This window comes from Neovison vison, chromosome 11, assembly GCF_020171115.1.
Source record: "Neovison vison isolate M4711 chromosome 11, ASM_NN_V1, whole genome shotgun sequence".
Taxonomy (NCBI): domain Eukaryota; kingdom Metazoa; phylum Chordata; class Mammalia; order Carnivora; family Mustelidae; genus Neogale; species Neogale vison.
The window spans coordinates 177,572,906-177,598,215 of record NC_058101.1 but is presented as its reverse complement, the minus strand read 5'-3'; the positions used below and the strand labels follow the sequence as shown (position 1 = coordinate 177,598,215).

The following is a 25,310-nucleotide window of genomic DNA, read 5'->3' as shown; positions in this document are numbered from 1 at the left end:
GCGTCAGTCTTGCCCCCTGCCGCAAGACAGACTCTGCTTAAACTAAACCCAACAGAGAATTCATTTTGCCGGTGGGAACTGGACCTTGGCTACCTCCAGGGCTGCCGCACCGAAGAACGCCCTCCCGCCCCATAATCTGAGAGCTCATTGGTGGGTGGTGTCGTCACTCAGAGTGACGTAACGGGATAGGAAAGAGGTGGAGCCATAGAGACTTCTGGGGCCCCTCTAGCTGGGGACCTGGGCAAGGGAGGTTTGGGAAGGGACTGGAGGACTGAGGGAGCCGTTCTGGAGAGCCGGCCCGAGGAGGTAGGGGTGGGCTGGCCAAGTCCTTAGGCTGTTACTTGGTGGACCTCGCCTGCCTTTTTTACTCCGGAGCCCGCTCCCTCCGCATCCTGCTCTTCCCATCAGGGCCCAGGTTTCCCGACAGCTTCCAGTTCCCCACCGCACTCGCCTCAAGCCCATGACCTCGTGCCCCTGCCCGCCCCCCAGCTTTGGAGCTCAACCTCCATTTCCCCTCCTTCCGTGCTTCGCTACCTCCTTTCTCTTCCGTACCCGGCGCCCGGCTTCTCCTTCCATAAACCTGGATCGCCAACAAGGTTGTCCTCCCCGTGCCTGCACCATCCCCGCACCCAAACACAAAGAACCGCCCCCCCACCCCCACCCCACTGCCGCATACAGTCCACCAACACACTACGTGCACAAAAGCCGACGGTGCGTTTTGCCCCTGTGTCGTCAAGGGCCAGAAGCAAGGTAACCCGGGGAGCCTGGGGCCCCGCGTATGGGCGTGGGCGGTGCGAAGGCGCAGGCGGGGCTCCTGGCCGGCCCCGCCTAGGAAGTGGTTACCCACCGCTCCGGGCGGGACTGCCCTGGGGCCGGAGAGCAGGTTAACCGCCTGATCGGGTGTGGCTTGCCTCCAGCAGGAGACCACCCTCCCTTAGCCTGGGTTTAGACGGTCCGAAGTATTTTCTGAACTCCCGTTCAAAATGTCAGCTCTGTGGTTGAGGTTTCCATCCAGGAGAGCACCCTGGTCTGCGCCTTTTCCAGCTGCAGGAAAGCAAAGTTGACGCTAAGAGATACTACCAAAAAACACCTTGCTGCCCTTGGCTGAAAAGGACTACAGGATGGAGAAAGGTTTTGAAAAAGCTTGCTTAAAGATAGCTCAGTTTGGACTCTTTGGAGAATCATCAGTACAGGAAACCAATTTACCTCCACTTGAACGATTAGTAGGTACCATGTATTATCTTCACTGCTACGTAAATGTGGTCAGTGAATACTTTTTTCTGTTTGTTTAGTAGGCTCTGTGCCCAACATGGGGCTTGAACTCATGACCCTGAGATCAAGACTTGCATGCTCTACTACCTTAGCCAGCCAGGCACCCCTGCTTTTCATCTTTAAAAGTTTGGGGCAACTTGGCCAAGTATGGGAAAAAGCTAACTGAAACAAATCCAGGATATTTTATTCTACCTGTATTTTTAGGCTACAAATAAGTGTGTATTGCTTAACTTCTTAAATACCTGGCAGCCGGGACACCTGGGTGTCTTAGTGGGTTAAGCCTCTGCCTTTGGCTAGGGTCATGGTCTCAGGGTCCTGGGATAGAGCCCCACATCGGGCTCTTTGCTCAGCGGGGAGCCTACTTCCCTCTCTCTCTCTCTGCCTGCCTCTCTGCCTACTTGTGATCTCTGTCAAATAAACAAATAAAATCTTAAAAAAAAAAAAAAATACCTGGCAACCATTCAAGTAGGTTACTGGGTGTTAATGACCAGAAATTAAAAAGTCTTTAAAGACCATATCACCATCATGAGCACCATGATGTTAGAGATGATGTCTATTTGTTGGGATTCTCAAATCCAAGCTGAGAAGACATTCATGATTGTTGGAAATGATCTTGAGAGAGATTTTACACCTTGAACGGAATATGGAAATTTTCTACCTCTGCAGTAGTAAACACTGAAATCCTGGTATCTTTATAATTGATGTGTTCTTAAAATACTGAATTGTTTACTTAATCCTTCTGTCTAGGTTCCTATGTTGACTAGTTGAGACAAATATAAGTATGGCCTTCTACAATTATAAAACAGTCTTAGCTATTGCCCGGACAAGGTAAGCCATGGAATCCCCACTTACCCTGCAATATTTATATGAACTTTTTTTGCTAGACCAGAAAGATATATGTAAAAAGATAGGCTTGTTCCACAACAAATGAAAGCTTTGTTGGCTTTAACTCTACTGCTTTTTAGGAAGCTGACATTTTATTGTATTTAAACTTACCCTAGCTTTTCTATATGCCTTAGAACTCAGGCTGAGTAATCTTTAGATGTATGGCACAGGGAAGAGAGAAGATGTAATTGTTTTAGAGTGACACCTCTGTAACTGATGAATGTTGCATGGGCCCTTAGATAGAAAAATGAGCAAAATGGCTGTCAAACAAGCCAGGCCTGGGCATATACCTGTGCTCATAGGCCTGTTATCACTTATTTATTCTAAAGAATATTCACTGAGAACTTACTATGTGCCAGATACATTGTACATTTTCCCTTTTGGCCCTTCAAAAAGTGTTTTATCTTGGCATGCTTCAAAACCAGTCTGAAAGAATGGAAAAACCATCTCTTTGCCAGAAGAAATGTCTTTGCCAGGAACTTTCTTTGCCTAGATGGGTCTTATTTTTATTTTCAAACAATCTGATGTGCTAATTTAACTGAAGATTGTGAGCTGTTGCAAAACTAGAATATAGAGAGCCCCAGCTGGGGTGCCCAATTTTAGTTCTTATTCCTAACATTCTTAAGGAATTGTAGGTGAAGGGCATTGGGGACACAAATGCCTCTCATTTGAGGGAGTCCACAGGCACCACACAGACAAACCAGTATTATGTGTTTGGTTAATTTCCACAGAGGCTGTGAAGTGTTTTGTTCAAGCAATATTCCTATTGTCAGCGGAGTAACCAAAGATGCAAGTGTTCCACCTGTTTTATGATAGTAGATAAAGATGACACCTTCAAACACAACCCCTGGTGGAAAAATGTTTGCTGTTAGATTTTTAAATTAATAGTTGCAGAGTTTTGCGCTCACGTCAGCACTGCATATACTAAAATTGGAACAGTTCAGAGATTAGCATGGCCCCCGGCACAGGAATAATTCCAGAGTTTCTAACTTGTAACATAGCAATTATTTTTAGAAATTAACTTATTAATATTTCTCATAGAGTCTATCACTCAAACATAAAGTGACACTGTTCTTCAACTGGCGTAAAAAGTTATATTTCCTTCATTTGTGAATATCATCTGCTTTTAAAATTTGGCTTAAAAGCCGCTGCTTTATTTTAACCATATAAATATTGATTTCTTTAGTTTGTAAGTTGGTAACAGTATGTGCTCAACTCAGAGGATGTCGCTCTTTATTCCAGATTCCCTAGCTATTTTGTCCATCCTACCAGCTCTTACTCCCCATCATTTGCATTTCTTCACTTGCCAGATTCCCATTTAAATAGAACATACATCAAGAACTGTGTAAGCAAGAAGTACTCCTATCCTAATCAGTCAGGCAATAAAGTACTTCACCTACGAGCTAGAATAATACAGAAGCTGCACACATCAACTTGCTGGTTACAAGAGGTCCCTGGTAAACCTCAACTGCAGCAAACCCCAAAAAAGCCTCAGGCGACAAGCCCTCAGCCCGCAGAAGGAACTGGCACGAAGATTAAGGAAGAAAAGCGATCTTATAGACAAAGAATTATGGATGAACTTAAATATTATTACAATGGATTCTACTTGCTGTGGATTGACACCAAAGTTGCGGCCAGAATGGTTTGGAGGTTGTTGCACGGACAGGTGCTGACCAGACGAGAGAGACGAAGGGTAGGCACGAATCATATTTGAGACAGAAAATGTAAAGTTAAATTGAATGATTCGGGAACCAATCATTCAATTCATTTAAACTCACTAGAGAACTCATCCCAAAAATCCCAAAATAGGAATAGTAACTGATAGTGAGATAGTTTTTTCCGGAGTTTCTTATTTGTCTGAAACGGACTTACTGTACAACCTTAGGCAAGATTCTTGAGATTTGTGCATATTTGCCTACAAAGTGGTTATAATTGCATTCTGATCTCCCCAAGGGGTTGAGAAGCTTCAGGTTTGATCTGTGCACCTAAAATAGGAAGTAATGTTAATATATTAAGTATATGCTTTTGAAAAATCAGTTTTTGACAGATACTGTACTATTAAAGTACAGACTGCTAACATAGATGAAAGCTAACAATAGATGATGCCAGCAATTTGTTTTGATTGTCATAGATTTCCTTGAAGGTATCTCATAGATGTTACTTCAGAGCGACGGTAAAAAGGAAGACCCTACCTTTCCATTTTATACACAGCTGCAGAAAATCTGTCTCGGGTTTTTAACACTTCAAGGACCAAGGCAGGCTTTTTTGGTTTTGTATATTGGTTTGGGGCATGTCCTAAAATAATGAATATTGCGTATGCATTTAATTCTTTAGCTCTTGAGGACTTGTGCCGATTTCTTCCGCCTGGTTCCATTTATGGTTTTCATAATTGTACCCTTCATGGAATTCTTATTACCAGCATTTCTGAAATTCTTCCCAGAGATGTTGCCATCAACTTTTGAAAGTGAATCCAAAAAGGTATGTAGGATTTTTTAACTTAAAAAAAGAAAATGGACTCTATTCTTTAGTTTTAAGTTTATAGAAAAATTGAATAGAAAGTACAGAGGATCTGGGATACTCCCCTCATTTCCCCAGTTGTTAATGTCTTGCATTTGTGTGATCTGTTTGTTACAATTGAAGAACCAATATCTAGATAGTATTAAATCTCCTATTTTACATTGGCTTCACTCTTTGTGTTGTACTATTCTATGGATTTTGAAAAATGCATGATGTCATGGTATCTACCATCACCCACTGCCCTAAAAATGCTCTGTGCATCATCTGTTGTTCCTCCTACCTCCCCCAACCAATGGCAAGCACTGTCTCCGTAGATTTGCCTTTTCCAGAATGTCATAGAATTGGAATCATACAGTATATAGTCCTGTCATGGATCATTTCTTTCTATCACTGCATAATATTTCACTGTATGGATGTGCCAGGGGGTGTTTCTCTGTTCACCTGTTGAAGGGTATTGTGTTTGATTCCAGTTTGGGGCAATTATGAATAAAGCTGCTATAAATATCTGTGTGCAGGGGTTTGTTTTTTTTATGATCATAAGCTTTCAACTCATTTGGATTCCTAAATACACAGGAAAGCAATTACTAGATTGTATGGTAAGACTATGTTTAGTTTCATAAAAAAATAACTGTCTTCTGAAGTCCCTGTACCATTTTTCATTCCCACCAGCAATGGGAGTTCCCATAACTCTGTATCTTCATCAGCCTTCAATGTTGTCAGTGCTTTGAATATCAGCCATTCTAATAGATGTGAAGTGATTTCTCATTGTTATTTTAGTTTGCAATTCTCTGATGACATATGATACTGGGCATCTTTTCATATGCTTGTTTGCCAAGCAACAAGCTTCTTTGGGGATGTATCTGTATGTCTTCTTTGGGGATGTATCTGTCTTTTGCCCACTTTTTAATGGAGGTATTCATTTTCTAACTGTTGTCTTTTAGGAGTTCTTAATACATTTGGATACAAGTCCTTTAACAGATAGGTATCTTGCAGATATTTTCTCCCAGCTTGTGGCTTGTCCATTCTCTTAACTGTCTCTCACAGAGCTAATGTTTTTGATTTTGTAATTAAATATAAGTTAGCAGTATTTTTTTTTTCCAGATCATGCTTTTGGTGTTGTATCTAAAAACTCATTGTCAAATTCAAGGTCACTTAGGTTTTCTCCTGCATTTTCTTTTTCTTTTGTTAATTTTAAGTAGGCTCCATACCGAATGTGTAGCTTGAACTCATGACCCTGAGATCAAGAGTCCCATGCTCTACTGACTGAGCCAGCCAGGCGTCCCTACTACATTTTCTTCTAAAAGTTTTATAGTTCTGAGTTTTACATTTAAGTCTCTGATCCATTTTGAGTTAATTTTGGTAAGAGGTGGAACATCAGGATTAAGATTCATTATTTTCTTATCTATGTGTGGATACCAAGTTTTTCTAGCATCACTTGTTGAAAAAAATGATCCCCTTTCCATTGAATTTAACTTGTTTTTCACCATTAAAAAAATAAAGGGAACAAAAATCAGCTGTTATTGCAGTGACTAGTTGAACAGTGGGCATGATTTAGCCAGGCAGACCCTTTCTTTCTTGAGAATAGTCCTAGAGAAGATGGGTCCTCGTTGGATGGTCACTGTGATGGTGACAGACTAGGAAAACTAGGGAGCCCCTTTGTTCTTTCCGTTCTGTGCCACTCTACTGGACCAAGGTCTGAAGGCACAACCACATGATGAGAGGATGAACAGGACAACTTTTGACTCGGATCAGGAAATGTTTTCTAGAAGAGATAACTATGCAACCGAGACTAGAAGGATGGTAGAATTTTGCCGCAACATTTGAAAGGCTTTCTGGATAGAAAGAGTAGCACCTAAAATGGCTTACTTGTGTGAAAGAGTTGGACATAATCTGAGACACTGAGTGCTGCTTTGTGGGTGGAGCAGGGAAGAGACAGAAGTGATGTGTTGGGGTCAGGTTGGAAAGCGTCTACCACTCTAGAAATTTAGACTTTGCCTTTGACCATGGTGAATAATGGAAGGTAAATTTAAGCAGAGGGTGGGTAACACAGATCTGTATTTTAGAAAAAACTATTTTGCTGGCTAAAAGGATCGAAGAGGGCAGGGCCAAAGGAGGGATTTCCCGATTTCCGGCTGGCATACTATTACAGTAGCGCAGGAGAGATTAAATTATGAAAGTGGCATTAAAAATAAAAACTTGAAGATACGTTAGAGGTACACGTAAGGGGTAGAATCAAATTGGCATGTTTGACTGGCAATGGTTTCGTTTACTAAACCATTTAAGATAATCAGGACCTAGAATTAATACTGTGGGATTCCAGGGAATGTGTTCATGAATTCGGGAAGGTGGGGGAGAAAGGAAGTGATTTATCTAGATTCCTCATTCCTCAATGCTGCTCATTCCCCAGATACACATCCATACACACCATGGCTACAGTTTTAGAAGATACGTTCTCTCTCTTTTCTTTCCATGGACTAAAGCAAATGAGAAAATGAGAGAGAGAGGTGGTGTGGTGGGGGGAGGAAGTTGTGGGGGTGGGGAATGGGAAGAAGCAAGACTTTCTATTTATGTCAGATCAGAGAACCCATGCATTTCTCTTTCGTAGTACTTATTTATTATACTTTAATTTGTAGAATTACTGGATGATCATTAGTCACTAATGTTTGTCTTTCCCATTAGACTAAAAGTCCCATGAGGGCAGGAATTCTTATCTGTTTTTGCTCAATTTATCCCCAGTACCTAGTGCAAGGTAGATGCTCAATAAATAAATGAATAGATGGATGGATATGGATATAGGAAATGGATAACTAAATGGGTTCTAATGATGGCATTGCCATTGGCATTCTGTGATTTTTTTTGGTTGAGTCTTTTTTTTTTTTTAACAGAGATCACAAGTAGGCAGAGAGACAGGCAGAGAGAGAGAGGAGGAAGCAGGCTCCCTGCTGAGCAGAGAGCCCAATTCAGGGCTCAATCCCAGGACCCTGGGATCATGACCTGAGCCAGAGGCAGAGACTTTAACCCACTGAGCCACCCAGGCACTCCTTGGTTGAGTCTTTTAAGATTTTTCTAAAAATTCATGATTGCTATGATTGGTTAATCATTAGAATCTCTTGGGCAACTTTAAAAAAAAAAAACAAACATAGAAAATCTTATTCCTCTCCATCCCCGAGTCCTGACCATAGTTATTATTTTTTTTAAAGATTTGTTTATCTATTTTAGAGAGAGAAGGAGCAAGCACGTGAGTGGGAGTGGCAGTGGGAAAGGGAAGAGAGAATCCCAAGCAGACTCTGCGCTGAGCATGGAGCCTGACGCAAGGCTCAGTCTCATGACCATGAGATCACAAACCCAAGCCAAGACCAAGAGTTGGATGCTTAACTGACTGTGCAACCCAGATGCCCCTGACTATGGTTATTTCGACAATGCTACCACACTGCATTTCTGATAATAAATGAGGTTTTAGAAGTACGCATTAACATCATGTCTTAAGAGTATACATTTAGGGGCACCTGGCTGACTCAGTCAGTAGAACATAAAACTCCTGATCTCAGGGCTGTGAGTTCAAGCCCTACCTGTGGGGTAGAGACTGCTTTAAAAATAATAATAATAAAAGGAATGTACATTTAATTCTCTTTTGTGTAGTACTTTGTTCATATCTGTCATAACACTTAAGTCAGTGTATTATAATTAATTGTATCTGTTTTGTACTGAAGTTATATGCTACTCTAGCATAGAGTTAATTTCCTAGTTTTCTTTGTTTGTGGCCCACACAAAATCTGGGCCCACTCTGGGATTGGGGGCTGGCTCAGCTAGCAGCCAGGATGGTTTATACCAGACTAAAAAATAATATCTCTTTCTAAATAATGACAAAGCCTTCCATTGAGGGGATATTTTGGATCTATCAAATATTTATGGCCATCGTATTAGTAAGAGATAAAGGGTAAGATGAAGGTGGTAAGTTGCAGATAGAGACTACTTTTTATTTGGTTCTCACAAAACCCATTTAACTAGGTTTGAAAATAGTGTTAAGTTGCAAAAGAGGGATGAATGATAACAAGGGTAACAATTCTTTTCCTCTCATCTTTATCTAAGAACTTGTAAACCTGAAGGATCGATTAACTTTCTCCTCTTCCGTTATTAAGGAGGAAAAACAGAAAAAGAAAATGGCTGCAAAGTTGGAACTAGCAAAATTTCTTCAAGAAACGATTACAGAAATGGCCAGGAGGAACAGGGCCAAGCTGGGAGACGACTCCATACAGTTCTCCTCCTATGTCAAACAGGTGTCAGTCTCTTGTGGTTACACTTCTAGGTACACACCTAGGTTGTGGAAGCAACTTCTAGGCTGGCGGTTATATGAAAGTTTCATGTCATTGTGGATCGTCCAGATTGTTCACAGTCTCTGATGGCAAATATCTAAGTTATACACATACAATATTTCAAACATTTACAGTAGAGTGTACAAAACCTACCTTAAAGCAGTCATGTATTGGAAAGAACCGTAGATGTAGAGTCAAACTTCTGAACTACTCCTGATTTTTCAGCTGACTTAGGCTGTCTTGGAGACTTCCTTATGCCTCTTGGTCCCACAGGGTCCATTTCCAGATGTAAGACAGAGTCTATGAACGTGCTTTGGTGTGTATTTCAAATAGTATGCAGAGAAGGTTAAATTAAGAAATACATTTTATAGTTGATAATTTTTTTAAAAGATTTATTCACTTATTTTAGAGAGGGAGAGTGTACATGAGTGGGGGGAGGGGCAGAGGGAGAGAAATGATCTCAAGCAGACTCCCGTCTGAGCTCAGAGCCCAGCATGGTGCTCCATTCCATGGTCCATGAGATCATGACCTGAGCCTAATGCTCAACCAACTGAACCACCCAGGAGCCCTACAAAATACATTTTAATGAACCTCTTTGTCCCACTGCCTAGGTCCAGACAGGCCACAAGCCCAGCACAAAGGAGATAGTTCGATTTTCCAAACTGTTTGAAGATCAGCTAACCCTGGAGAGCCTAGATCGACCTCAGCTGGTTGCCCTCTGCAAGCTTCTAGAGTTGCAGGCCTTTGGAACCAACAATTTGCTCCGCTTTCAACTTCTGATGAAACTAAAGTCTATAAAAGCAGATGATGAAGTAAGAGCTGAACTGTAGCCGTCAGGGAATTAGCCCGGCTTGGGAGATCCTTTAGGGTGACTTCCTGATAAAGAGCTGTATCTTCTCTTAGATCGGCCCCTGGACGGGTTCTGGCAAACCACTGAGCAGTTTAAACAATCATTACCATGACAATCTGAACCCGCATTACTCACTTTAGGAGTTGTTTGTCATACTCTGACGCACTTTTCTGGAGAATGCCCTCATAAGCAGTTAGTGATTTAGTAATCTACATCAGTTAGGACCCGCTAGAAGGAACAGCAGCCCAGGAGGCTCCTGAGTCTTCCATTACTAAGGACAGGGCTCTGCCCTCACACCTCAGCTCCCCTTCCTCAGAGCTGGTGCTGACGTAAATATTCTGCTGGGTGAGTTAGTCTGGTAAGAAGGAGTGGCAAGGCGTAACACAGGGAGGGAGAGCCCAGCTTAGACATCTGATGGCGGAAAGGCATCGTTAACTGCTAATTAGACTCTTAAAAAATGGAAAGAATGTTTCTTGAATCAGAATCAGCTGCCTTCAAGCATTCTGCCTGAGGGAGCAAGATTCCCAGAACTGAGAAAGCATGATCCCGGTGGCCTCATTTAGATTTCAGCTGTTGCTTTCAGAATTTGGGAATAAACAATACTGGTCCCAGAAGTACCCTAGTTTTGGGTCACACCAAGCAGAAACCGTATTATGTATGGAGCGAGTTTTGTGGACCAGAGTTAGGGCCGTTCCCGGATGGAGGTAGGAGGATGGTAAGGGGAAGGGCGACCCTGGGACATCCAGCAAATGGTACACCGAGAGCTTTTCAAGCGGAATATTTTCTAATGAATCCTAAAGCTGCCATGAAGGGGAAACGCACATCAAGAGGGGAGAGGATTTCTTTGGTGAAAAAGTGTTGGAGAGGAGTTCTGGGACTATTTCTGATAGTATTAATACCAGTTGGCAGAATTCCCTTCATTTTCAGCTGCTGCACCTTTAGCCAGCGAGAGGACAGGTGTTGCCCCTGATTTGTTGGAATTTGGGATTTCGTAAAACTGGAACCAAAAGGGCCAATACCATTCTTTATATTACTTTCAGGTAATTGCCAAAGAAGGGGTGAGCGCTCTGAGCGTGTCGGAACTACAAGCAGCCTGCAGGGCCCGGGGGATGAGATCCCTGGGTCTCACTGAGGAACAACTGAGACAGCAGCTCACAGAGGCAAGTCGCAGCTCTCCAGGGCCCTTTCCACTAGAACTCGGTCCCCTGCCCTTTGTAGACCTCACTCTGATTTCTGTTTTTCAGGCAAGCCGTCCCACCTAATGTGCCTTCTTTAATTGAGCAGTGGGACGCTGAAGAAGCTAGATTTATTTTTGATGGAGACAGGGTACTCTATCAGTTTTCTTTCTTTTTTTTAAGTTTCACTTAATTGACATACACTGCAATATTGGTTTCTGGAGTAGAATTCAGTGAGTCACCATTCACGTACAATACCCAGTGCTTGGCACAAGTGCCCTCCTCATATCCATCACCCATTGAGCCCATCCCCCGTCCCCCCTTCCTCCATCAACCCTCCGTTTGTTCTGTTTCCTTAAGAGTCTCCTCAGGTTTGTTTCCCCCCTCTCCTTCCCCCCTCCCCCATACGTTCATCTGTTTTCTTTGTTAAATTGCGCATATGAGTGAGATCATAAGGTATTTGTCTTTCTCGGACTTATTTCACTTAGCTTAATACACTCTAGCTCCATCCGTGTCATTGCAAATGGCAAGATTGCATTCCTTTTGGCAGCTGAGTAGTATTCTATTCCTTCTTTATCTAATCATCAGTCGATGGACACTGGGCTCTTTCCGTAACTTGACTATTGTTGATAACGCTGCTATAAACATCAGGGGACATACGCCTTTGGATCTGTTGCTGCATAAACAACAATCACAAACTTAGTGGCTGAAAACAGCACCCCATTTATTAGCTTACAAGTTCTTTTATTTTTTTTTTTAAGATTTTATTTATTTATTTGACAGAGAGAGACACAGCAAGAGAGGGAGCGCAAGCAGGGAGGGTTGGAGAGGGAGAAGCAGGCTTCCTGCTGAGCAGGGAGCCTGATGCGGGGCTTGATCCCAGGACCCCAGGATCACGACCTGAGCTGAGGGCAACCGATAAATGATAAACGACTGAGTCACCCAGGCACCCCAGCTTACAAGTTCTGTCAGAAGTGCAGGCTGTGTTTTTTCTGGAGGCTCTGGGGGAAGATTCCACTTCCAGGCTCATTCAGTGTGTTGGCTGAATTTAGTCTTTTGCAGCTGGAGGACTGAGGTCCCATTTCCTCACTGGCTGTCAGCCCCAGGCTCCTCAGCCCTGCAGGCCCCCTGCATTCCTTACCTCTAGGTCCCATCCCTCTGCAAAGCCAGGAAAGGAGAGCTTCTCACACTCTAGCCCCCCATAGGCCTCACATCTCAGACTTCCCCTTTTTGAACTCTAGCTCCAGATTTAAAGGCCTCACGTGATTAGGTGAGACCTCCTCAAATAACTTCCTGCTTTCAGTTCTGCTGACTTGGGGTCCTAATTATTTCTGCAAAACCCCTCACAGCAGCACCTAGATTCATGTTTGAATAACTGGGAGAAGGTGTGGGTACACTAGGGACTAGGAATCTTGGGGCCACCTTAGAATTTTACATACTCAGGGTATTTTAAGGGCCTGGGCAAAATTCTTGAATCCAGGGCCTGTTGTGTGTGAATCCATCTGGAGGTCTAAGCCTTGCCTGAGGGCTTTACCTGGGACTACTTTCCAGTTAGTACCCCAAGCCAATATAAAGTGTTAGCTTTGGCAACAGATGTTTAATATTTTCCCACTGACAACATATTTTAACTAAGAGCATCAGTGTTTTTTTGTTTTATGACTTATTTATTTTAGAGTGAGAACACCTGCATACATGAGTTGGGGGAGGGACAGAGGGAGAGAATCTTAAGCATGCTTGAGTCCCCGCTGACCACGGAGCTAGATGTGGGGCTAAGGTGGGGTTTGATCCCATGACCCATGATATCATGACCTGAGCCAAAACCAAGAGTCGGATGTTTGACTGAGCATAGGCATCCCAGAGCATCAATGTTTTCAATCAAAGCAGTAACTCCTATTAATATTCTCATTCTTGGGGCCCCTGGGTGGCTTGGTTAGTTAAGCATCTGCCTTTGGCTGAGGTCATGATCCCAGGGTCCTGGAATGGAGCCCCATATCGGTGAGGGAACCTGCATCTCCCTCTCTAGCTCCTCCCTTGCTTGTGTTCCCTCTCTCACTATCTCTCTCTGTCATAAATAAATAAAATCTTTTTTAAGAAAATAAAAGTAAATTTAAAAAATGAAATTCTCATTCTTGTAACTATAAGAAATGCTATAAAGCATACACAAATTATTTTGGAAAGGAGCTACTGTTGTGACTTTGAAACCACGTCAGGTAGCTATTTCCTTTTACATGTTGGACCTGTTCTGGCTGGAAGATGAACATATGGTAGGGAAAGTTTCTTAAAATCACTTATTTCTTTTTTTAATAATTTTTTAAAGATTTCATTTATTTATTTGACAGAGAGAGAGATCATAAGTAGTCAGAGAGGCAGGCAGAGAGACAGGGGGAAGCAGGCTCCCCTCTGAGCAGAGAGCCGGATGCAGAGCTTGGTCCCAGGACTCCGAGGCCGTGACCTGAGCCAATGGCAGAGGCTCAACTCACTAAGCCACCCAGGTGCCCTAAAATCATTTATTTCTTGAACATAGAGTATTAAATGGATTCATACTGTCAAATAGCTTTCTTGAAAGAGTGTACATTTTTCCCGGATACCGATCCAAAAACGTGTGATAGTCAACACTATGTATTACTCAGAAATTCCTGTGTTAGGATACAGGCAGGCATTTCACAGAAGGGAGACTCTAAGATGATAATCATATGAAACATCTTAACTTCATAAGAAGATAAAACAGATATCACATTCACCTGTTAAGTTGGCATAGATCAGTTTGATAACACACCGTGTTGTTGAGGGTTAGGGAGAGGGGCACTCTTGCATTGCTACTGAAAACCTCCACGGAATCTTTCAAAATTTAAAAATGCATTCACTTTGACCTAGAAATTTCACTTGTGCAGTATGACATATCTATAAAATTATCCACTGCAACACCATTTATAATAGCAAAAGACTGGAAATAGGCTAGAGTTCATAAATAGGAGAATAATCAAATTATGGCCTTTCCATGCAACAATGGGATCCTTTACAGATGGTTAAAAAGGAGGCATTCCACAGCCACGGATATGAATCAATCTCCAAGATATTTCAGTGAAAAAAAGCAAAGGATAGAACAGTGTGTATATATTGCCCTTTTTGTGGAGATGAAAAATGTACAAATGTGTGTTTATCCACAGGATACTTTGGAAGAGTATGTAAGGACCTGGTGACAGTGGTTGCTTCTAGGGAGGGAAACAGGGTGGTTAAAGGATAGGAGTAGTAAGCAGGTTTATTAGTATTGATCATATTTTATTTGCTTTCTGAGTTTTGTCTCGTACATGTATTATCTACCTATGTATATATCTATATAGCTATGTGTCTATTTTTTTTTAAAGGTTGGCCGTTTGGTACTTGAAAATTACATCTCATTCTCATTTTAATTTCTTTGGTTATGAGTGAGGCTTATTTATTCTTTCCCCTCACCTGCTCTATGTCTAAGAGAAGATCCCCCGCTCCTTCAGTCCGCAGTGGATTTGAGAGGTGACTGGAACGCTCCCTCTCCAAGAGAGGCTCCCACTGTCGCGAGGGGGGTAACAGACTCCAGCCACTGGTACCGAGGCCAGGAGACTAGTGTTCTCACCCTTGTCCTGCCGCTGCTCCCCAGCATGTGCCTGGGGAAGCTGATGAAACTAGGGAAGCGGTTGGTGATGGTGGGTCACGCCCAGTTTGAACATGCTGGAATTCTGTCCTGTGTTATTCTCTTCCCATCTCCAGTGGCAGGACCTCCACCTGAAGGAGAACGTCCCTCCTTCTCTGTTGCTTCTGTCACGAACCTTCTACCTGATCGATGTGAAGCCAAAGCCAATCGAGATACCACTAAGTGGGGAGGTGAGTACCCAGGATGTGGATTTCCGTAACTGGGGCCTCTCCACAAATGTCTTATTTCCTCTTGCAGTTAGGGTGGACATTTCTTTTTGAGTATCTTTTGGCACTTGGTCCAGTGGGCTTTAAAATCTTTTTTAAAATTCCTTAAAAAAATTAAAATTGCTAAAGCTAACTCTAGCTATAGGGCTCTTACTGTCTCTGTCCCAGCTTGATTTAGGAATCCAGTTTATTCCTTCTCCTGAACCATCGAGAGTCTTCGTTAGTGGCCTCTCGCTCTTCTGAGACTGAATGGTTCCTGGTCTTTCATGTCCATTTCATTTGTCAAGATTCCTATTAATTTTGAAGTGACGAAAGGCCAGTCTAGAATGTAAACTTTTTGTCTTCCTTCCACTCATTTTTTTAGTCATTTTTTGTTGCCTTTAAATCAGTAGCTCCCTGCCACCCCTCACCACCCCCAGCGTTTTACTGTAAAACCCAGGATTGGCCCAGTCACTAGAGCATCTTGCTCTGGTTAGAAGGGGCCTCTCACTTCTCTGCTTTGTGGCTTCATGTCTAAGTCAGAATCTGCACAAGTGAGAAAGAGAGACCATTGTGGAACATGCTGCATGTGTGGTGTAGCAGATGAATCCAAGTTCTCTGGAGTGGGGACCCATCCATTTTAATTTAGTTATGCTAGTGACTCCTTGGACAAGCCAAGGGAAATGATATGAAGTTCAGCATGAAAAATACACTTCGGGGAACACCCTCTTGCTTTGCTTTTCCATATTTCCAGAGACTAATCAGATTTGGGCTTTGTCTAGGAAGGATTCTAGGGAGAGTGGGAGCAATTCTGGAACCCATACCATCTTTTAAAAGGCAGCCTACCTGGTTCTTACTCTGTATTTGGTCTTTAAGACTGACCAAATTTGTCATTCTTAGACTGCTCTCAGGTGCAAGGAAATCTTGGGATAGTACAATATCTCAGAGCTTAATCTATATTCTCAGAATTATTCTAGTGGGGCATAAATACTTTAGCCAGATGTCACTTTCTGGAATGTTTGAGAAAGACCTAGAAATTAAGGACAAAATGACAAGCTCCTAGGCATTTTATTTGTTGCTCTTTTCTTTTTTTAATCCATGCTTTTAAAATTGTTTTCCATATATACAGAATGAGAATAAGTAGCATGCTAGGTTCTATACAGAATTTAGGGACATCAAGTTAAATATACTATAATTTAGGATATATGTAGCTCTTTTCCCTCCCAAGTACACAAAACAATTACATATTTCCAAAGAGCAGTGACACATTTACTTTTCAAATCTAATTGTAATTCTTGAAGATAGGTTAGCTAGCTGTTCTCAAAATACCATGTCTTCCATTTTCCTCATGTTGCAGGAACTTCTGTTAAGCAGCACCTACCATTTTAATAAATCAGACAAACTTACCATTATTAGACACCAAAAATGATAAAGATAACAATTTTGACTAAGTTGTACCAATACTATTAGAAGCTGATGAGTAACTGAGAAAAGGCAACTTTTTTTTTGCCAGACTGAAAACCGGACCAGAATTGGCAAATCAGTAGCTTAATGACCGCAGACTTTTTTTTTTAATTTATTTTTTAAGTAATCTCTACACCCAACATGGGGCTCAAACTCACAACCCTGAGACCAAGAGTTGCATGCTTCACTGACAGAGCCAGCCAGTCACCCCGACCGAGGAGTTTTAATTCTAGAATCTCATTCAAGGGCCACTTTGCATGTACACCACTCAGTGATAGTAAGTTGCTGCTTCAGGGGCCTGCTTCCTACATTCTCCTAAAGGGCAGAGTTGGAAGAAGTTAGGGATTCAGTGAGTGGAAAGCAAGTTGCGCTAGAAAGCATTAACTACTGTAAAAGTTGAGTTGCAGGAATAGCAAGAAAGCTGATGTTCATATAAAATACTTCTCTTCTTAGTCTTCCAAAACAGATATTCCTGTGGAATCACCTACTTCTCTTGGATCTAAGGAGACGCTGGTGGATTTAGCACCTCCACTGAAGGGAACTAAGGTTAGACTATTACTTTTCATTTGATTAATTAGGTTTCAACATGAAAATAAGCTAATTTATCCTTTTTTTTTTTTTAAGATTTTATTTATTTATTTGACAGACCGGGGGGAGGGGAGTAGGCTCCTTGCTGAGCGGAGAACCCAATGTGGGGCTCGATCCCAGGACCCTGGGAACGTGACCTGAGCTGAAGGCAGAGGCTTTAACCCACTGAGCCACCCAGGCACCCCAATTTATCCATTTTTAACTCTCAATGAAACTGAATTTCAATACCATGGTGTTCTTTAATCAGGACTATTTATTGTACTATTAGTACAATAATAGTACTATTAGTACTATTGTACTATTTTATTATTAGGTCAACATTTGGCTCTATGTAATTAGGTTCCAAATTTAGCCTTTTGAATCCTCTCGTGGAAGAGGTGGTAGTTACACGTTCCTGGGGGTCTCAGCAGTCTGACTATAGATCTAAGACCCATTCTGTTTTAAATCAGTAACCCAACTCTCAGTTCTGCTCTTAAAGGATGAAGAATTTATACAGCTGCCGCCGGTTCCGTCATCCCCCATAACACCATCGACACCTCTCCCGTTACCTAAGGGACCCATCACTTCTGCTAAAGAAGCTGTGAGTATCTGAGAAAAGAACACCTTTGGTCTAGTTATTTTTAAGGGCAGTGAGGATCTAGAATTGTTACTATTGCAAAACACCACATGCTTCTTCCTGTCATCCAAACAGGAAGTTGTAGGCTGAACTTTCATCGTGTCATAACCACTACGTTTTTAAAATTCAGTTATCAAAAAGCTCCCCCCAAAACCCCCCCAAAAACCCCAGCTTATCAACCAATGCAGTCATGGATGAGGCCTCAACACGTGAAGTCTAGAAGCTCATTACAATATAGGCAGACTCTTATTTTCTTTTATGCCAGATGGAAATAGTTCCCATATGTTGTGTATTTCGCACAGGCTTTAAATGTCAGGAAATACTAGCAGGAAAGCAATTTAAATCCTAGGAGAAATGTATGTAAATAAGAAATTACTTATTCATCTTCTTTTCCCCTTTGGGTCAAAGAGTCTGGGACAAGGGCAAAAGCCTGACACAAGGATGTAGCAGGGGCATCCTGGGAGAGTTTGACTGGCTCAACTGGCCCCAAAAGGCCAAAGAAGAGAGCCAGCCAACACATAGACACCCAGGGCTGGACACCCAGGGTCCTTGCTTGCAAGTCTTTTTAAATTTTATAATTAAGGTAAGTTGCAAACTTGGAGTTGACTTTGTGCTCTGTCATTTGATTAAGAAAACAGAAAGGGGGCTCTTGAGGAACTTCCACATCTCGCTGTGAGCAGTGCCTAAAGTCCTTATGTTTTGTACCTAGACACTCCAGGCCGAATCACAAAAGGCAACGCAGAACAGCAAGGCAAGTTCTAAAGGTGCATAAGGACCATGGGAGATGAAGCTCTGTGGTCAGCTTCCTGCCCGCAGCGGTGGCATCCATGCAGGACCATCCAGCTCAGACAGATGCTGTGTCTGGTTTAAGCAGAGATCAGCCGTGTCGTCCTTGGGGCAGTCCTTTGAGGCCTTGTAACCCTTCCAGATGATGTCAGCAGTGAGACCAACTTCAGACCATTTAGAAATATAATCTCAAAGCCACCTTCCTCTGTACCATGACGTCATCCCACTAAACTATGTGAAGCCCCCTCCCCGTGTTATTTTTGAACAGCTTCATATTCGTGTGCATGTCCTTTAAGGGAGGACTTTTTTTGCATAATGTAATCAGCTTGGCACCTTAGATTCGAGTAAGAACTTGGAAACTCCAAAACCACCAGGAGACCACCTAACTTTTTCAGTGATCCATCAGTAATAGTGCCCTGGAAACAAAGCACCTTAATGGGATGGAATGGGCTTATTCCCCAGTAAGGCCTTTCCGGATATGAAGAAGAAAAAGCTTTCTGGAGAAGAAAACAGGAGTTCAACAGACTGGCGATCCACAAGGCCTGGCTGCTGCTCGGCTGCTCAGAGGGTCCCCCTCTGGGGCCCTCGGAACCTGCAGGAATCTGGGAGGCCGCCACTATTCCAGCACACGTGGCTTTCATTAGCCACCATTTTGCCAGGAAACATAATTACGGGTTTAAGACGTAACCATTTGTCTGTGCTGGGTGTATGCTTTTCTGGTGTGTGTGTCTTTCACAAACAAGACCATTTGTTAGTCATCAGGGTGGTTAAGAGTCTGACACGATCCCTGAGCTACCCAGTAACGAGTATTACGTTCAGATACTTATGTTTGGGGTTTTCGGGATGGTCAGTTCTGATAAAACTTAATACCTTGCCGTGCAGCTGACCAAGAGCTTTCTTCCCTTGGGGAGTGCTTAGAAAGAAAGAGGTGTTTCGGTTTGTGGGGGATGAGATTGGTTTTCTTCACTCTCGGTGAAACTGAAAGCGGTTAGATGGGAGTCATTGAAACCCAGTGCAACTCCAGTCTTCCTGTCTGGGATCACCTACGTGAGGACGGTCATCAGTGCTTCCCAGCAAAGATCTGTACTTTACAATGCTTTCTAAGCTCCTCTCCATCAGAGGGAAAGCCCCACCCTGGCCTGCTAACGCACTCCAGTTCCTCAAGAATGATGAATCCCTACTACACAGCATTCGCTTGGTCTCCCCATTGGCCTAGCAAGATGATTCACAATAAATTCTCCCATTTTTAAAACCATGGGTGTTTATTTTAATTAGCTCACATTTCAAGTGTTGAATGTGGGCAAGGGATTAGTTACTTAACTTGTTCAATCCTGTTTTAGCTGAATGATTTATAAGGACTGCTAGGCTGTTCTGCAGTTCTTTCTGGCTTTTCCTACAAGGCAGAGTAGGAATGGTTATGGCAAGGGGCCCCTGGTCAGTTCTGGCTCCAGCTGGCTGGCCTGCACCCTTTTTCCTACATATAGGCATCTGAGACACTGAACATACTCCTCTTCCCATTCTTTGGATCATAGGTCAAAGAAGTCAGGATGTTTCTTTGGTCTCATCACCTAGAGTCCTTGGCTGTTGGGCTCTATGGGATTTTTACATCTAGCCCCTGCTGAAACCGAACTAGCAGTGTTCTGGTAAATAGTTACCAACCAACTCTGGTTGGGGCACAGTCCCGGCTTATAGCATTTGCCTTCAGGCTGCCATCGAGAGATCACTGAGGGAGTCAGGAAGAGGGGTGCCCCATTAGCGCCAGCACGGTCATTAAATGGGTCACTTCTCTGCTCCAACACAAACATCTGGGAGGCAGTGTCCTGTATGTGGCCCTGAAGGCTTTTAGGTGCCAACCTGGAGGGACCTTGCCCCAGGCTGAATCTTCCTCAACAGCTGGGTTCTTGCTGACCTTCCATCCCCTTGGCTCTCCTCAGCTGAGAGTGGGGTGGGAGGCTATGCCAGCGTGCTACAAAGCTTGCTCCTTCCCTGTAGATGCCTAGGCTTTGCTGTGACATCTGCAAATCATCCCACTGGGTGGGACTGCAGGCAGTTAAGGCCAGACCTCAGTGGTGCTGTCCGATTTGGCCGGCATCCCATTCAGAGAGCATTTTGCCCCAACACGGAGGTGTTGGTGGCACCTGATATTTACGGACCCACACCTGTGCCACATGTAATTCTGTCTTTCAGTTGTTACAGCACCAGTCACACTGGTGACATCAAATACACTGTCGTGTTGTCAAACCTAGGCTGAAGATTTCCCAGTCACTACCAGTTAGCTCCCCGGAGGTCAGGTCAGACCTAGGGAACTTGGAAGCCAAGTGGCACAGCAGCCCCTACGTTGACTGAGATCTTGGCCTGCTGGCTCCTCCCAGTGGAGACTGCCGGGCACAGCGGCTTCACCGTCATGGAAACAGATTTCTTGCTTCATCTGAAGGTCAATCTTCCTCACTTGAGGATCAATATAGTACATTAGTGGTGCCTAGGGACTGACGCTCTCCAGTCTACGGCAATTATAAAAGGTGGAAAGGCAGTATTGATTAATGGCATGATGATCCCAGGCCCTAATCTTTGAACCCTGTGGAAACCAGACAGGTTCAGTGCCTCTGACGGCACGACGTCTTCATTAGATAGACTAGACTCCTTTCCTCAGGAGACCCGGTCTGGTTATCTAAGTAAAATGGCCATTTCATTTTCTCTCAGGTCGATTTTACTATCTTTTATTTTAGACAGCCAGCTCTGTCTCTGGGGGAATTTGTGGGTGATTGGAGTGGTAACAGGAAGGACACTACAGTCTTAGTAACGGCGCTGTGTGTTCTCCAGCACCTTCCGTAAGGCATGGAAATCCTCCATCCACTCACACAACACTGCTTCAAGGGAGGGCTGAGGCGAGATGATCGTATTTTAGAAGGAAAGACACCACTCTAAGGTCTCCAAGCAAATGATTTTAAGAGCAGAAATTCATTTCCTGGCTCTGTTCACCAAGTTACGCCTTCTTTAAACACAAACTGTAATATGTTGACAAGACGCGTATTTACAGAGAGACATGAGGGTAGGAGAGAACTTTACAACAGTGGCCAACACCTCAGCTGCCCCCTAAAGAGCTAGCTCTCAGAAAGCAAACTTAAAGCAGCAATCCCGTTTGCCCTGCAGAAATGAAAGCGAATTGAACTTTCTTCTGTATTTCGTGGCAACTGCGCAGAGAGTAAGCCTGGGGGGTGGGGGTGGGGTGGGGGCGGAATGCCTGCAGGTTCAGGGCTTGAGGTTGTGAGGAGCAGCAACCCACATGCTGAGTGCAGCGATCACCAGCAGGTGGCAGAGAAAGAAAATTTCCAAGCAGCCAAACACCAAACATTCAGAGAATTTTTCCCCTTTCCTGGGGGATAGGGTGGAGTTTATACAGGAAGAACTATAGGAAGCCAAAATCTGCGATAGTTTCAACACACAAGTCTAGTCATAGACACAGGAAGAATTGGGGGGGGGGGTGAGAGAAGCATGGCCAGAGGAAGCTGGGAGACATGAAAACAAGGGATCCAAATGTCAAACTGATCTTAGGTGACAAGTTTTCCCTCACACAGAAGTACAGACAAAACCACACCCACATAAAGGGGGAGATGCATATCTGGGTTTGAGTTTCTGCAGGCCCTTGGTCCTGTAATCCGTAGCTTTCCTTTTAAATCCCTCTAGCTCCACCCCTTGGCTATTTCCAGGTAGGCCCCCAGCTCCCCTTCTGACCTCCAACCCCACCCAACCCCACCAGTTTCCTCTAAGGCAACAATCTGTGGCTGAGGGCGGTGGTAGGGCCTTGGCTCAGGGCCCAGCGCCTCGGGTGCACTGAGGTTCCTGCCCACTACACAGACATCGTCGTCTCTTCCTGCCTTTCCAAAAAGCATCGGAGAGGTAGGAGGTTTGTCCCGGAGGTCTTGGTGCAGGACCTAAGGGGAAGTGGTGAGGAGGCACTGCAGGGAACTTGGGTGCCCTTGGCACAGACACAGCCCCAGGGCCCAGGAGGTTCACTTCTTTTCAGCTGACATCCTCTCCCTTGTCACACAGCCCATATAAAAATGAAGCAGCAGCAATTTTTATTGAGGGACCTAAACTGAAAATAGGTTTAGAACATAATTTAAAAAAATAAAACAGCAAAAGTAGCAAAAAATATATGACCTTTTTAAAAACATTTTCCTTTTTTTTTTCTTTTTCATTTTTTAATATATAGCAACTGATGCCTCCCAGCCACCAGGAGCATCTTACCCAAAGGGTAAATCTCTGGTAACGACCCTTTTAAAAAGACATGTAAATATATACTCAGATTTATACACTTTGTGTTTTCTTCATAGCTATATACAAAGCCCCCAAGCATGGGGCTGGGCCCCAGGGCCACGACATTGCTCCCAGCCTTCGCCTCCCCATCCTCTGGTACCAGGTATTTGGTCAGCAAAGCAAACTAGTATTAGAATTAATAAGCCCCTGGCACCATCTCTCTGGAGCAGAGGCCACCTTCAGCCGAGGCCTGGAGTGCCTGACCTCCCCTCGCTACTGCTGTAGCCCTGAGGACAAGGTCCCCGCCACCAGAACTCAGGCTTACAGGTCACAGGACGCAGACAAAACCAACACAGGAAAGCTTGGTCCGCTCTCGCTGGCATGCCTGCTCACCTCCCACTCCCCAGCCTCCAGGCACTGCACCAAGGTGGCAGGGAGGGGTCTTGGTCCACCATGTGGGAGGGCACGAACTGGCCAGGAACAAGGCCCTGCCGCTCTGCTCCTCTCTCTCACAAGCAGGTTGTGAGGAGGAGGAGGAAGAGAGGTGAACTCCGGGGTGGGGGGTGTGTGTGTGAAGGCCTCAGGTAGGCAGCTGGCTCCTGCCAGCAGGAAAGGGGCAAAGGGGAAGGCAGTGAGTCCTGCAGGGAGGGGTCAGGAGGTGAGGGTTACAGCGGCCGATGGAGTTTGGGCAGGGGGCATGGGGGTGCTAGTCAGCGTCGTTTGAGTCCACCATTGGCAAGCTGGGCTGGGTGTCGGGGCAGACAGGGTTCCTCCGGCAACGGCTCATGAGAGAAGACAGAATCCTCCCCTGAGGAGCAGGTAGAGCTTCGGGTGTCGGGAAAGCTGGGAGAGTACTGGTCCAGGGGCACAGACAGGTCCAGGTACTCCTGTGCAAGGAGAGACAGAAGATCTGGCACTCTCCTCCCCACGGCAGTGCGCACTCACAGAGGCGCGCCTAGGGGATGGTGGCCAAAGCTAGGATAGGACAGCCTTACCTGATTGGAGGTCAAGGCCACAATGCGGTCCAGGTCTTCGACCAGCTGCTTGAAAGTAGGTCTCTGAGAGGGTACCGCATGCCAGCAATCCCGCATCATCATGTACCTAGGAGAGGACTGTCGAGTCAGGAAGGGAGGACCCAGGCAGGGCCGCTTTATCTAGCTAGGCCCCTCTCTCCCTCTGTTCTTCCCCCAGGGCCTGGCCCAGGACCTCAGGCATCCTTCCATGCTTACAGCTCATTGGTGCAGTTACTGGGCTTGTCCATCCGATGACCCTCCTTCAGCAGCTTGAAAAGCTCCTCCACAGGCACGCCAGGATACGGGGAGCCTCCCAGAGTGAAGATCTCCCACAGGAGCACCCCAAAAGACCAGCTGTGGAGGAACACAGAGCCGGCATGTCTCAGGGGCACAGGACGAGGCCAGCCCAGAATCCTTTCCGTCTCCCCCGGTGGCACGTCACCCTGATCCCACCCTCCCCGAGCACAGACGCTTACGGGGAACGCGAGGGCCAGCGCTGGAGCTCGCACTGGCCTTCCAACCTCTACCAAGAGAACAAGGTAGGTAGACACATCCAGTGTTTGGTTTTGCTCTCTCCGAGAGGGAAGCAGACCTCTGTCAATCCAGAGGGACACCCAGGACTTTACTATGCTGGAATGTTCTATCCATGTATCCCTGGCAACTGCCACTTTGAAACTCACACGTCACTCTGGTGGGTATAGATCCGGTCAAACAAGGCCTCGGGGGCCATCCACTTCACAGGCAGCCGGCCCTGTAAGTGACATGGGGAGACTGTGGGTAGCCCAAGCCCTGGTGATGCGGGGACAAGTGGGGGTGGCAGGGGGCGTGGTTGGGGGGGGTGCACACACGGGACCAGATGTGGGAAGGAGGACATGTGCTTGGCTCGTCCCACCCCACCGCCTCTCAAGTAAGGCCACCTATGCTGGGCCCCAGCCCAGAGATGGAAGTAGGAGAAAGCCCAATGGAGTCCTGGGCAGAGGACCCATGGCCATTCTGTCCTCAGCACTTACGTTGGTTGTCTTTTTATAGTAGTCGATGTGGTGGATGTCCCGCGCGAGGCCGAAGTCTGCGATCTTCATCACGTTGTCCTCGGTCACCAGCACATTCCTGGCAGCCAGGTCTCGGTGTATGCACTGTGGGGAGCAGAGGCCGGGGTGTGAGTGAGGGGCCGCCAGCCTGCCTGGGGGCCTCGGCTCCTGCACCCGTGCTGCCCTGTGCCGCACGGGGCCTCCTCCTCTCGCCACACCATGACCCCTGGATCCCTCGCTTCCACTTTAAAGGCAGCCATCGAGTACCTCCAGCTCCAGGACCCCGAATCACCGGAGCAAGCCCTCTGTATGGGGCTCCCCTGCCACTCCTCCCAACTCATAGCTCTGGATTCGCAACCAGGAAGGCTGAACCTGGATGCTTCGGGCAAGCCAGCGTAGGAGTGTGCTCTTGAACCCTGGCCCCCAGCAGCAGCACATTTGCACTGCGCTGGGGCTCAGACAAAGCCTCCGTTTACTGAGTACCCACACTGTGCTTCACACCATCACACAAGACTCCGTCCCACAACATACGGCATACATCATTCTTTCTTTGTGTTTGGAGATCTAGAAGTAGCTGCCTGGGGCTATACCAGTGGCAACGCACAGATCTGAACAGTATCCAGTCCGACCCAAACGGCCCTACACTGGCTCTCCAGAACCCGACGTCCCTGAG

The 25,310-nt window shown here is 45.1% G+C and overlaps 2 protein-coding genes across 13 annotated transcripts in view; one reads left to right on the top strand and one right to left on the bottom strand.

Annotated features, from left to right (window-relative positions):
• Positions 1-201: 201 nt before the first annotated feature.
• On the top strand, positions 202-21,450 carry LETM2 (leucine zipper and EF-hand containing transmembrane protein 2). 4 transcript variants are annotated; one of them, XM_044225362.1, is made up of 12 exons: positions 202-750; positions 1,045-1,223; positions 2,020-2,100; positions 3,400-3,850; positions 4,492-4,635; positions 8,814-8,951; positions 9,599-9,799; positions 10,878-10,997; positions 14,757-14,870; positions 16,803-16,895; positions 17,416-17,517; positions 18,263-21,450. In XM_044225362.1, exons 3-12 carry the CDS (start codon positions 2,054-2,056, stop codon positions 18,323-18,325), a joined length of 1,473 nt encoding a protein of 490 aa, XP_044081297.1. In that variant the 5' UTR covers positions 202-750; positions 1,045-1,223; positions 2,020-2,053; the 3' UTR covers positions 18,326-21,450. The 4 variants fall into 4 exon arrangements, with proteins under 4 accessions (XP_044081297.1, XP_044081299.1, XP_044081300.1 ...); XM_044225364.1 differs by having other exon boundaries at positions 921-1,227; XM_044225365.1 differs by lacking the exon at positions 1,045-1,223 and having other exon boundaries at positions 202-306.
• Positions 21,451-22,395: 945 nt separating this feature from the next.
• Positions 22,396-25,310, bottom strand: part of FGFR1 (fibroblast growth factor receptor 1) — a 48,024-nt gene continuing 45,109 nt past the window's right edge. For all 9 annotated transcript variants that reach the window (XM_044225358.1, XM_044225359.1, XM_044225361.1 and 6 more), the window contains 5 exons: positions 24,620-24,742; positions 24,290-24,360; positions 23,826-23,963; positions 23,592-23,697; positions 22,396-23,483 (listed from right to left, as the gene is read on the bottom strand). In XM_044225358.1, the coding sequence (XP_044081293.1) occupies positions 23,307-23,483; positions 23,592-23,697; positions 23,826-23,963; positions 24,290-24,360; positions 24,620-24,742 (615 nt within the window). In that variant the 3' untranslated portion in view covers positions 22,396-23,306. The remainder of the gene's footprint in view (positions 23,484-23,591; positions 23,698-23,825; positions 23,964-24,289; positions 24,361-24,619; positions 24,743-25,310) is intronic.

Coding starts and splice junctions, on each gene's coding strand:
- LETM2 (XM_044225365.1), top strand. CDS start 2,054: ATGGCCTTCTACAATTATAAAACAGTCTTAGCTATTGCCCGGACAAG. Junction 3,851..4,491: donor CCAGACGAGAGAGACGAAGG/GTAGGCACGAAT, acceptor TTAATTCTTTAG/CTCTTGAGGACTTGTGCCGA. Junction 4,636..8,813: donor TTGAAAGTGAATCCAAAAAG/GTATGTAGGATT, acceptor TCCGTTATTAAG/GAGGAAAAACAGAAAAAGAA.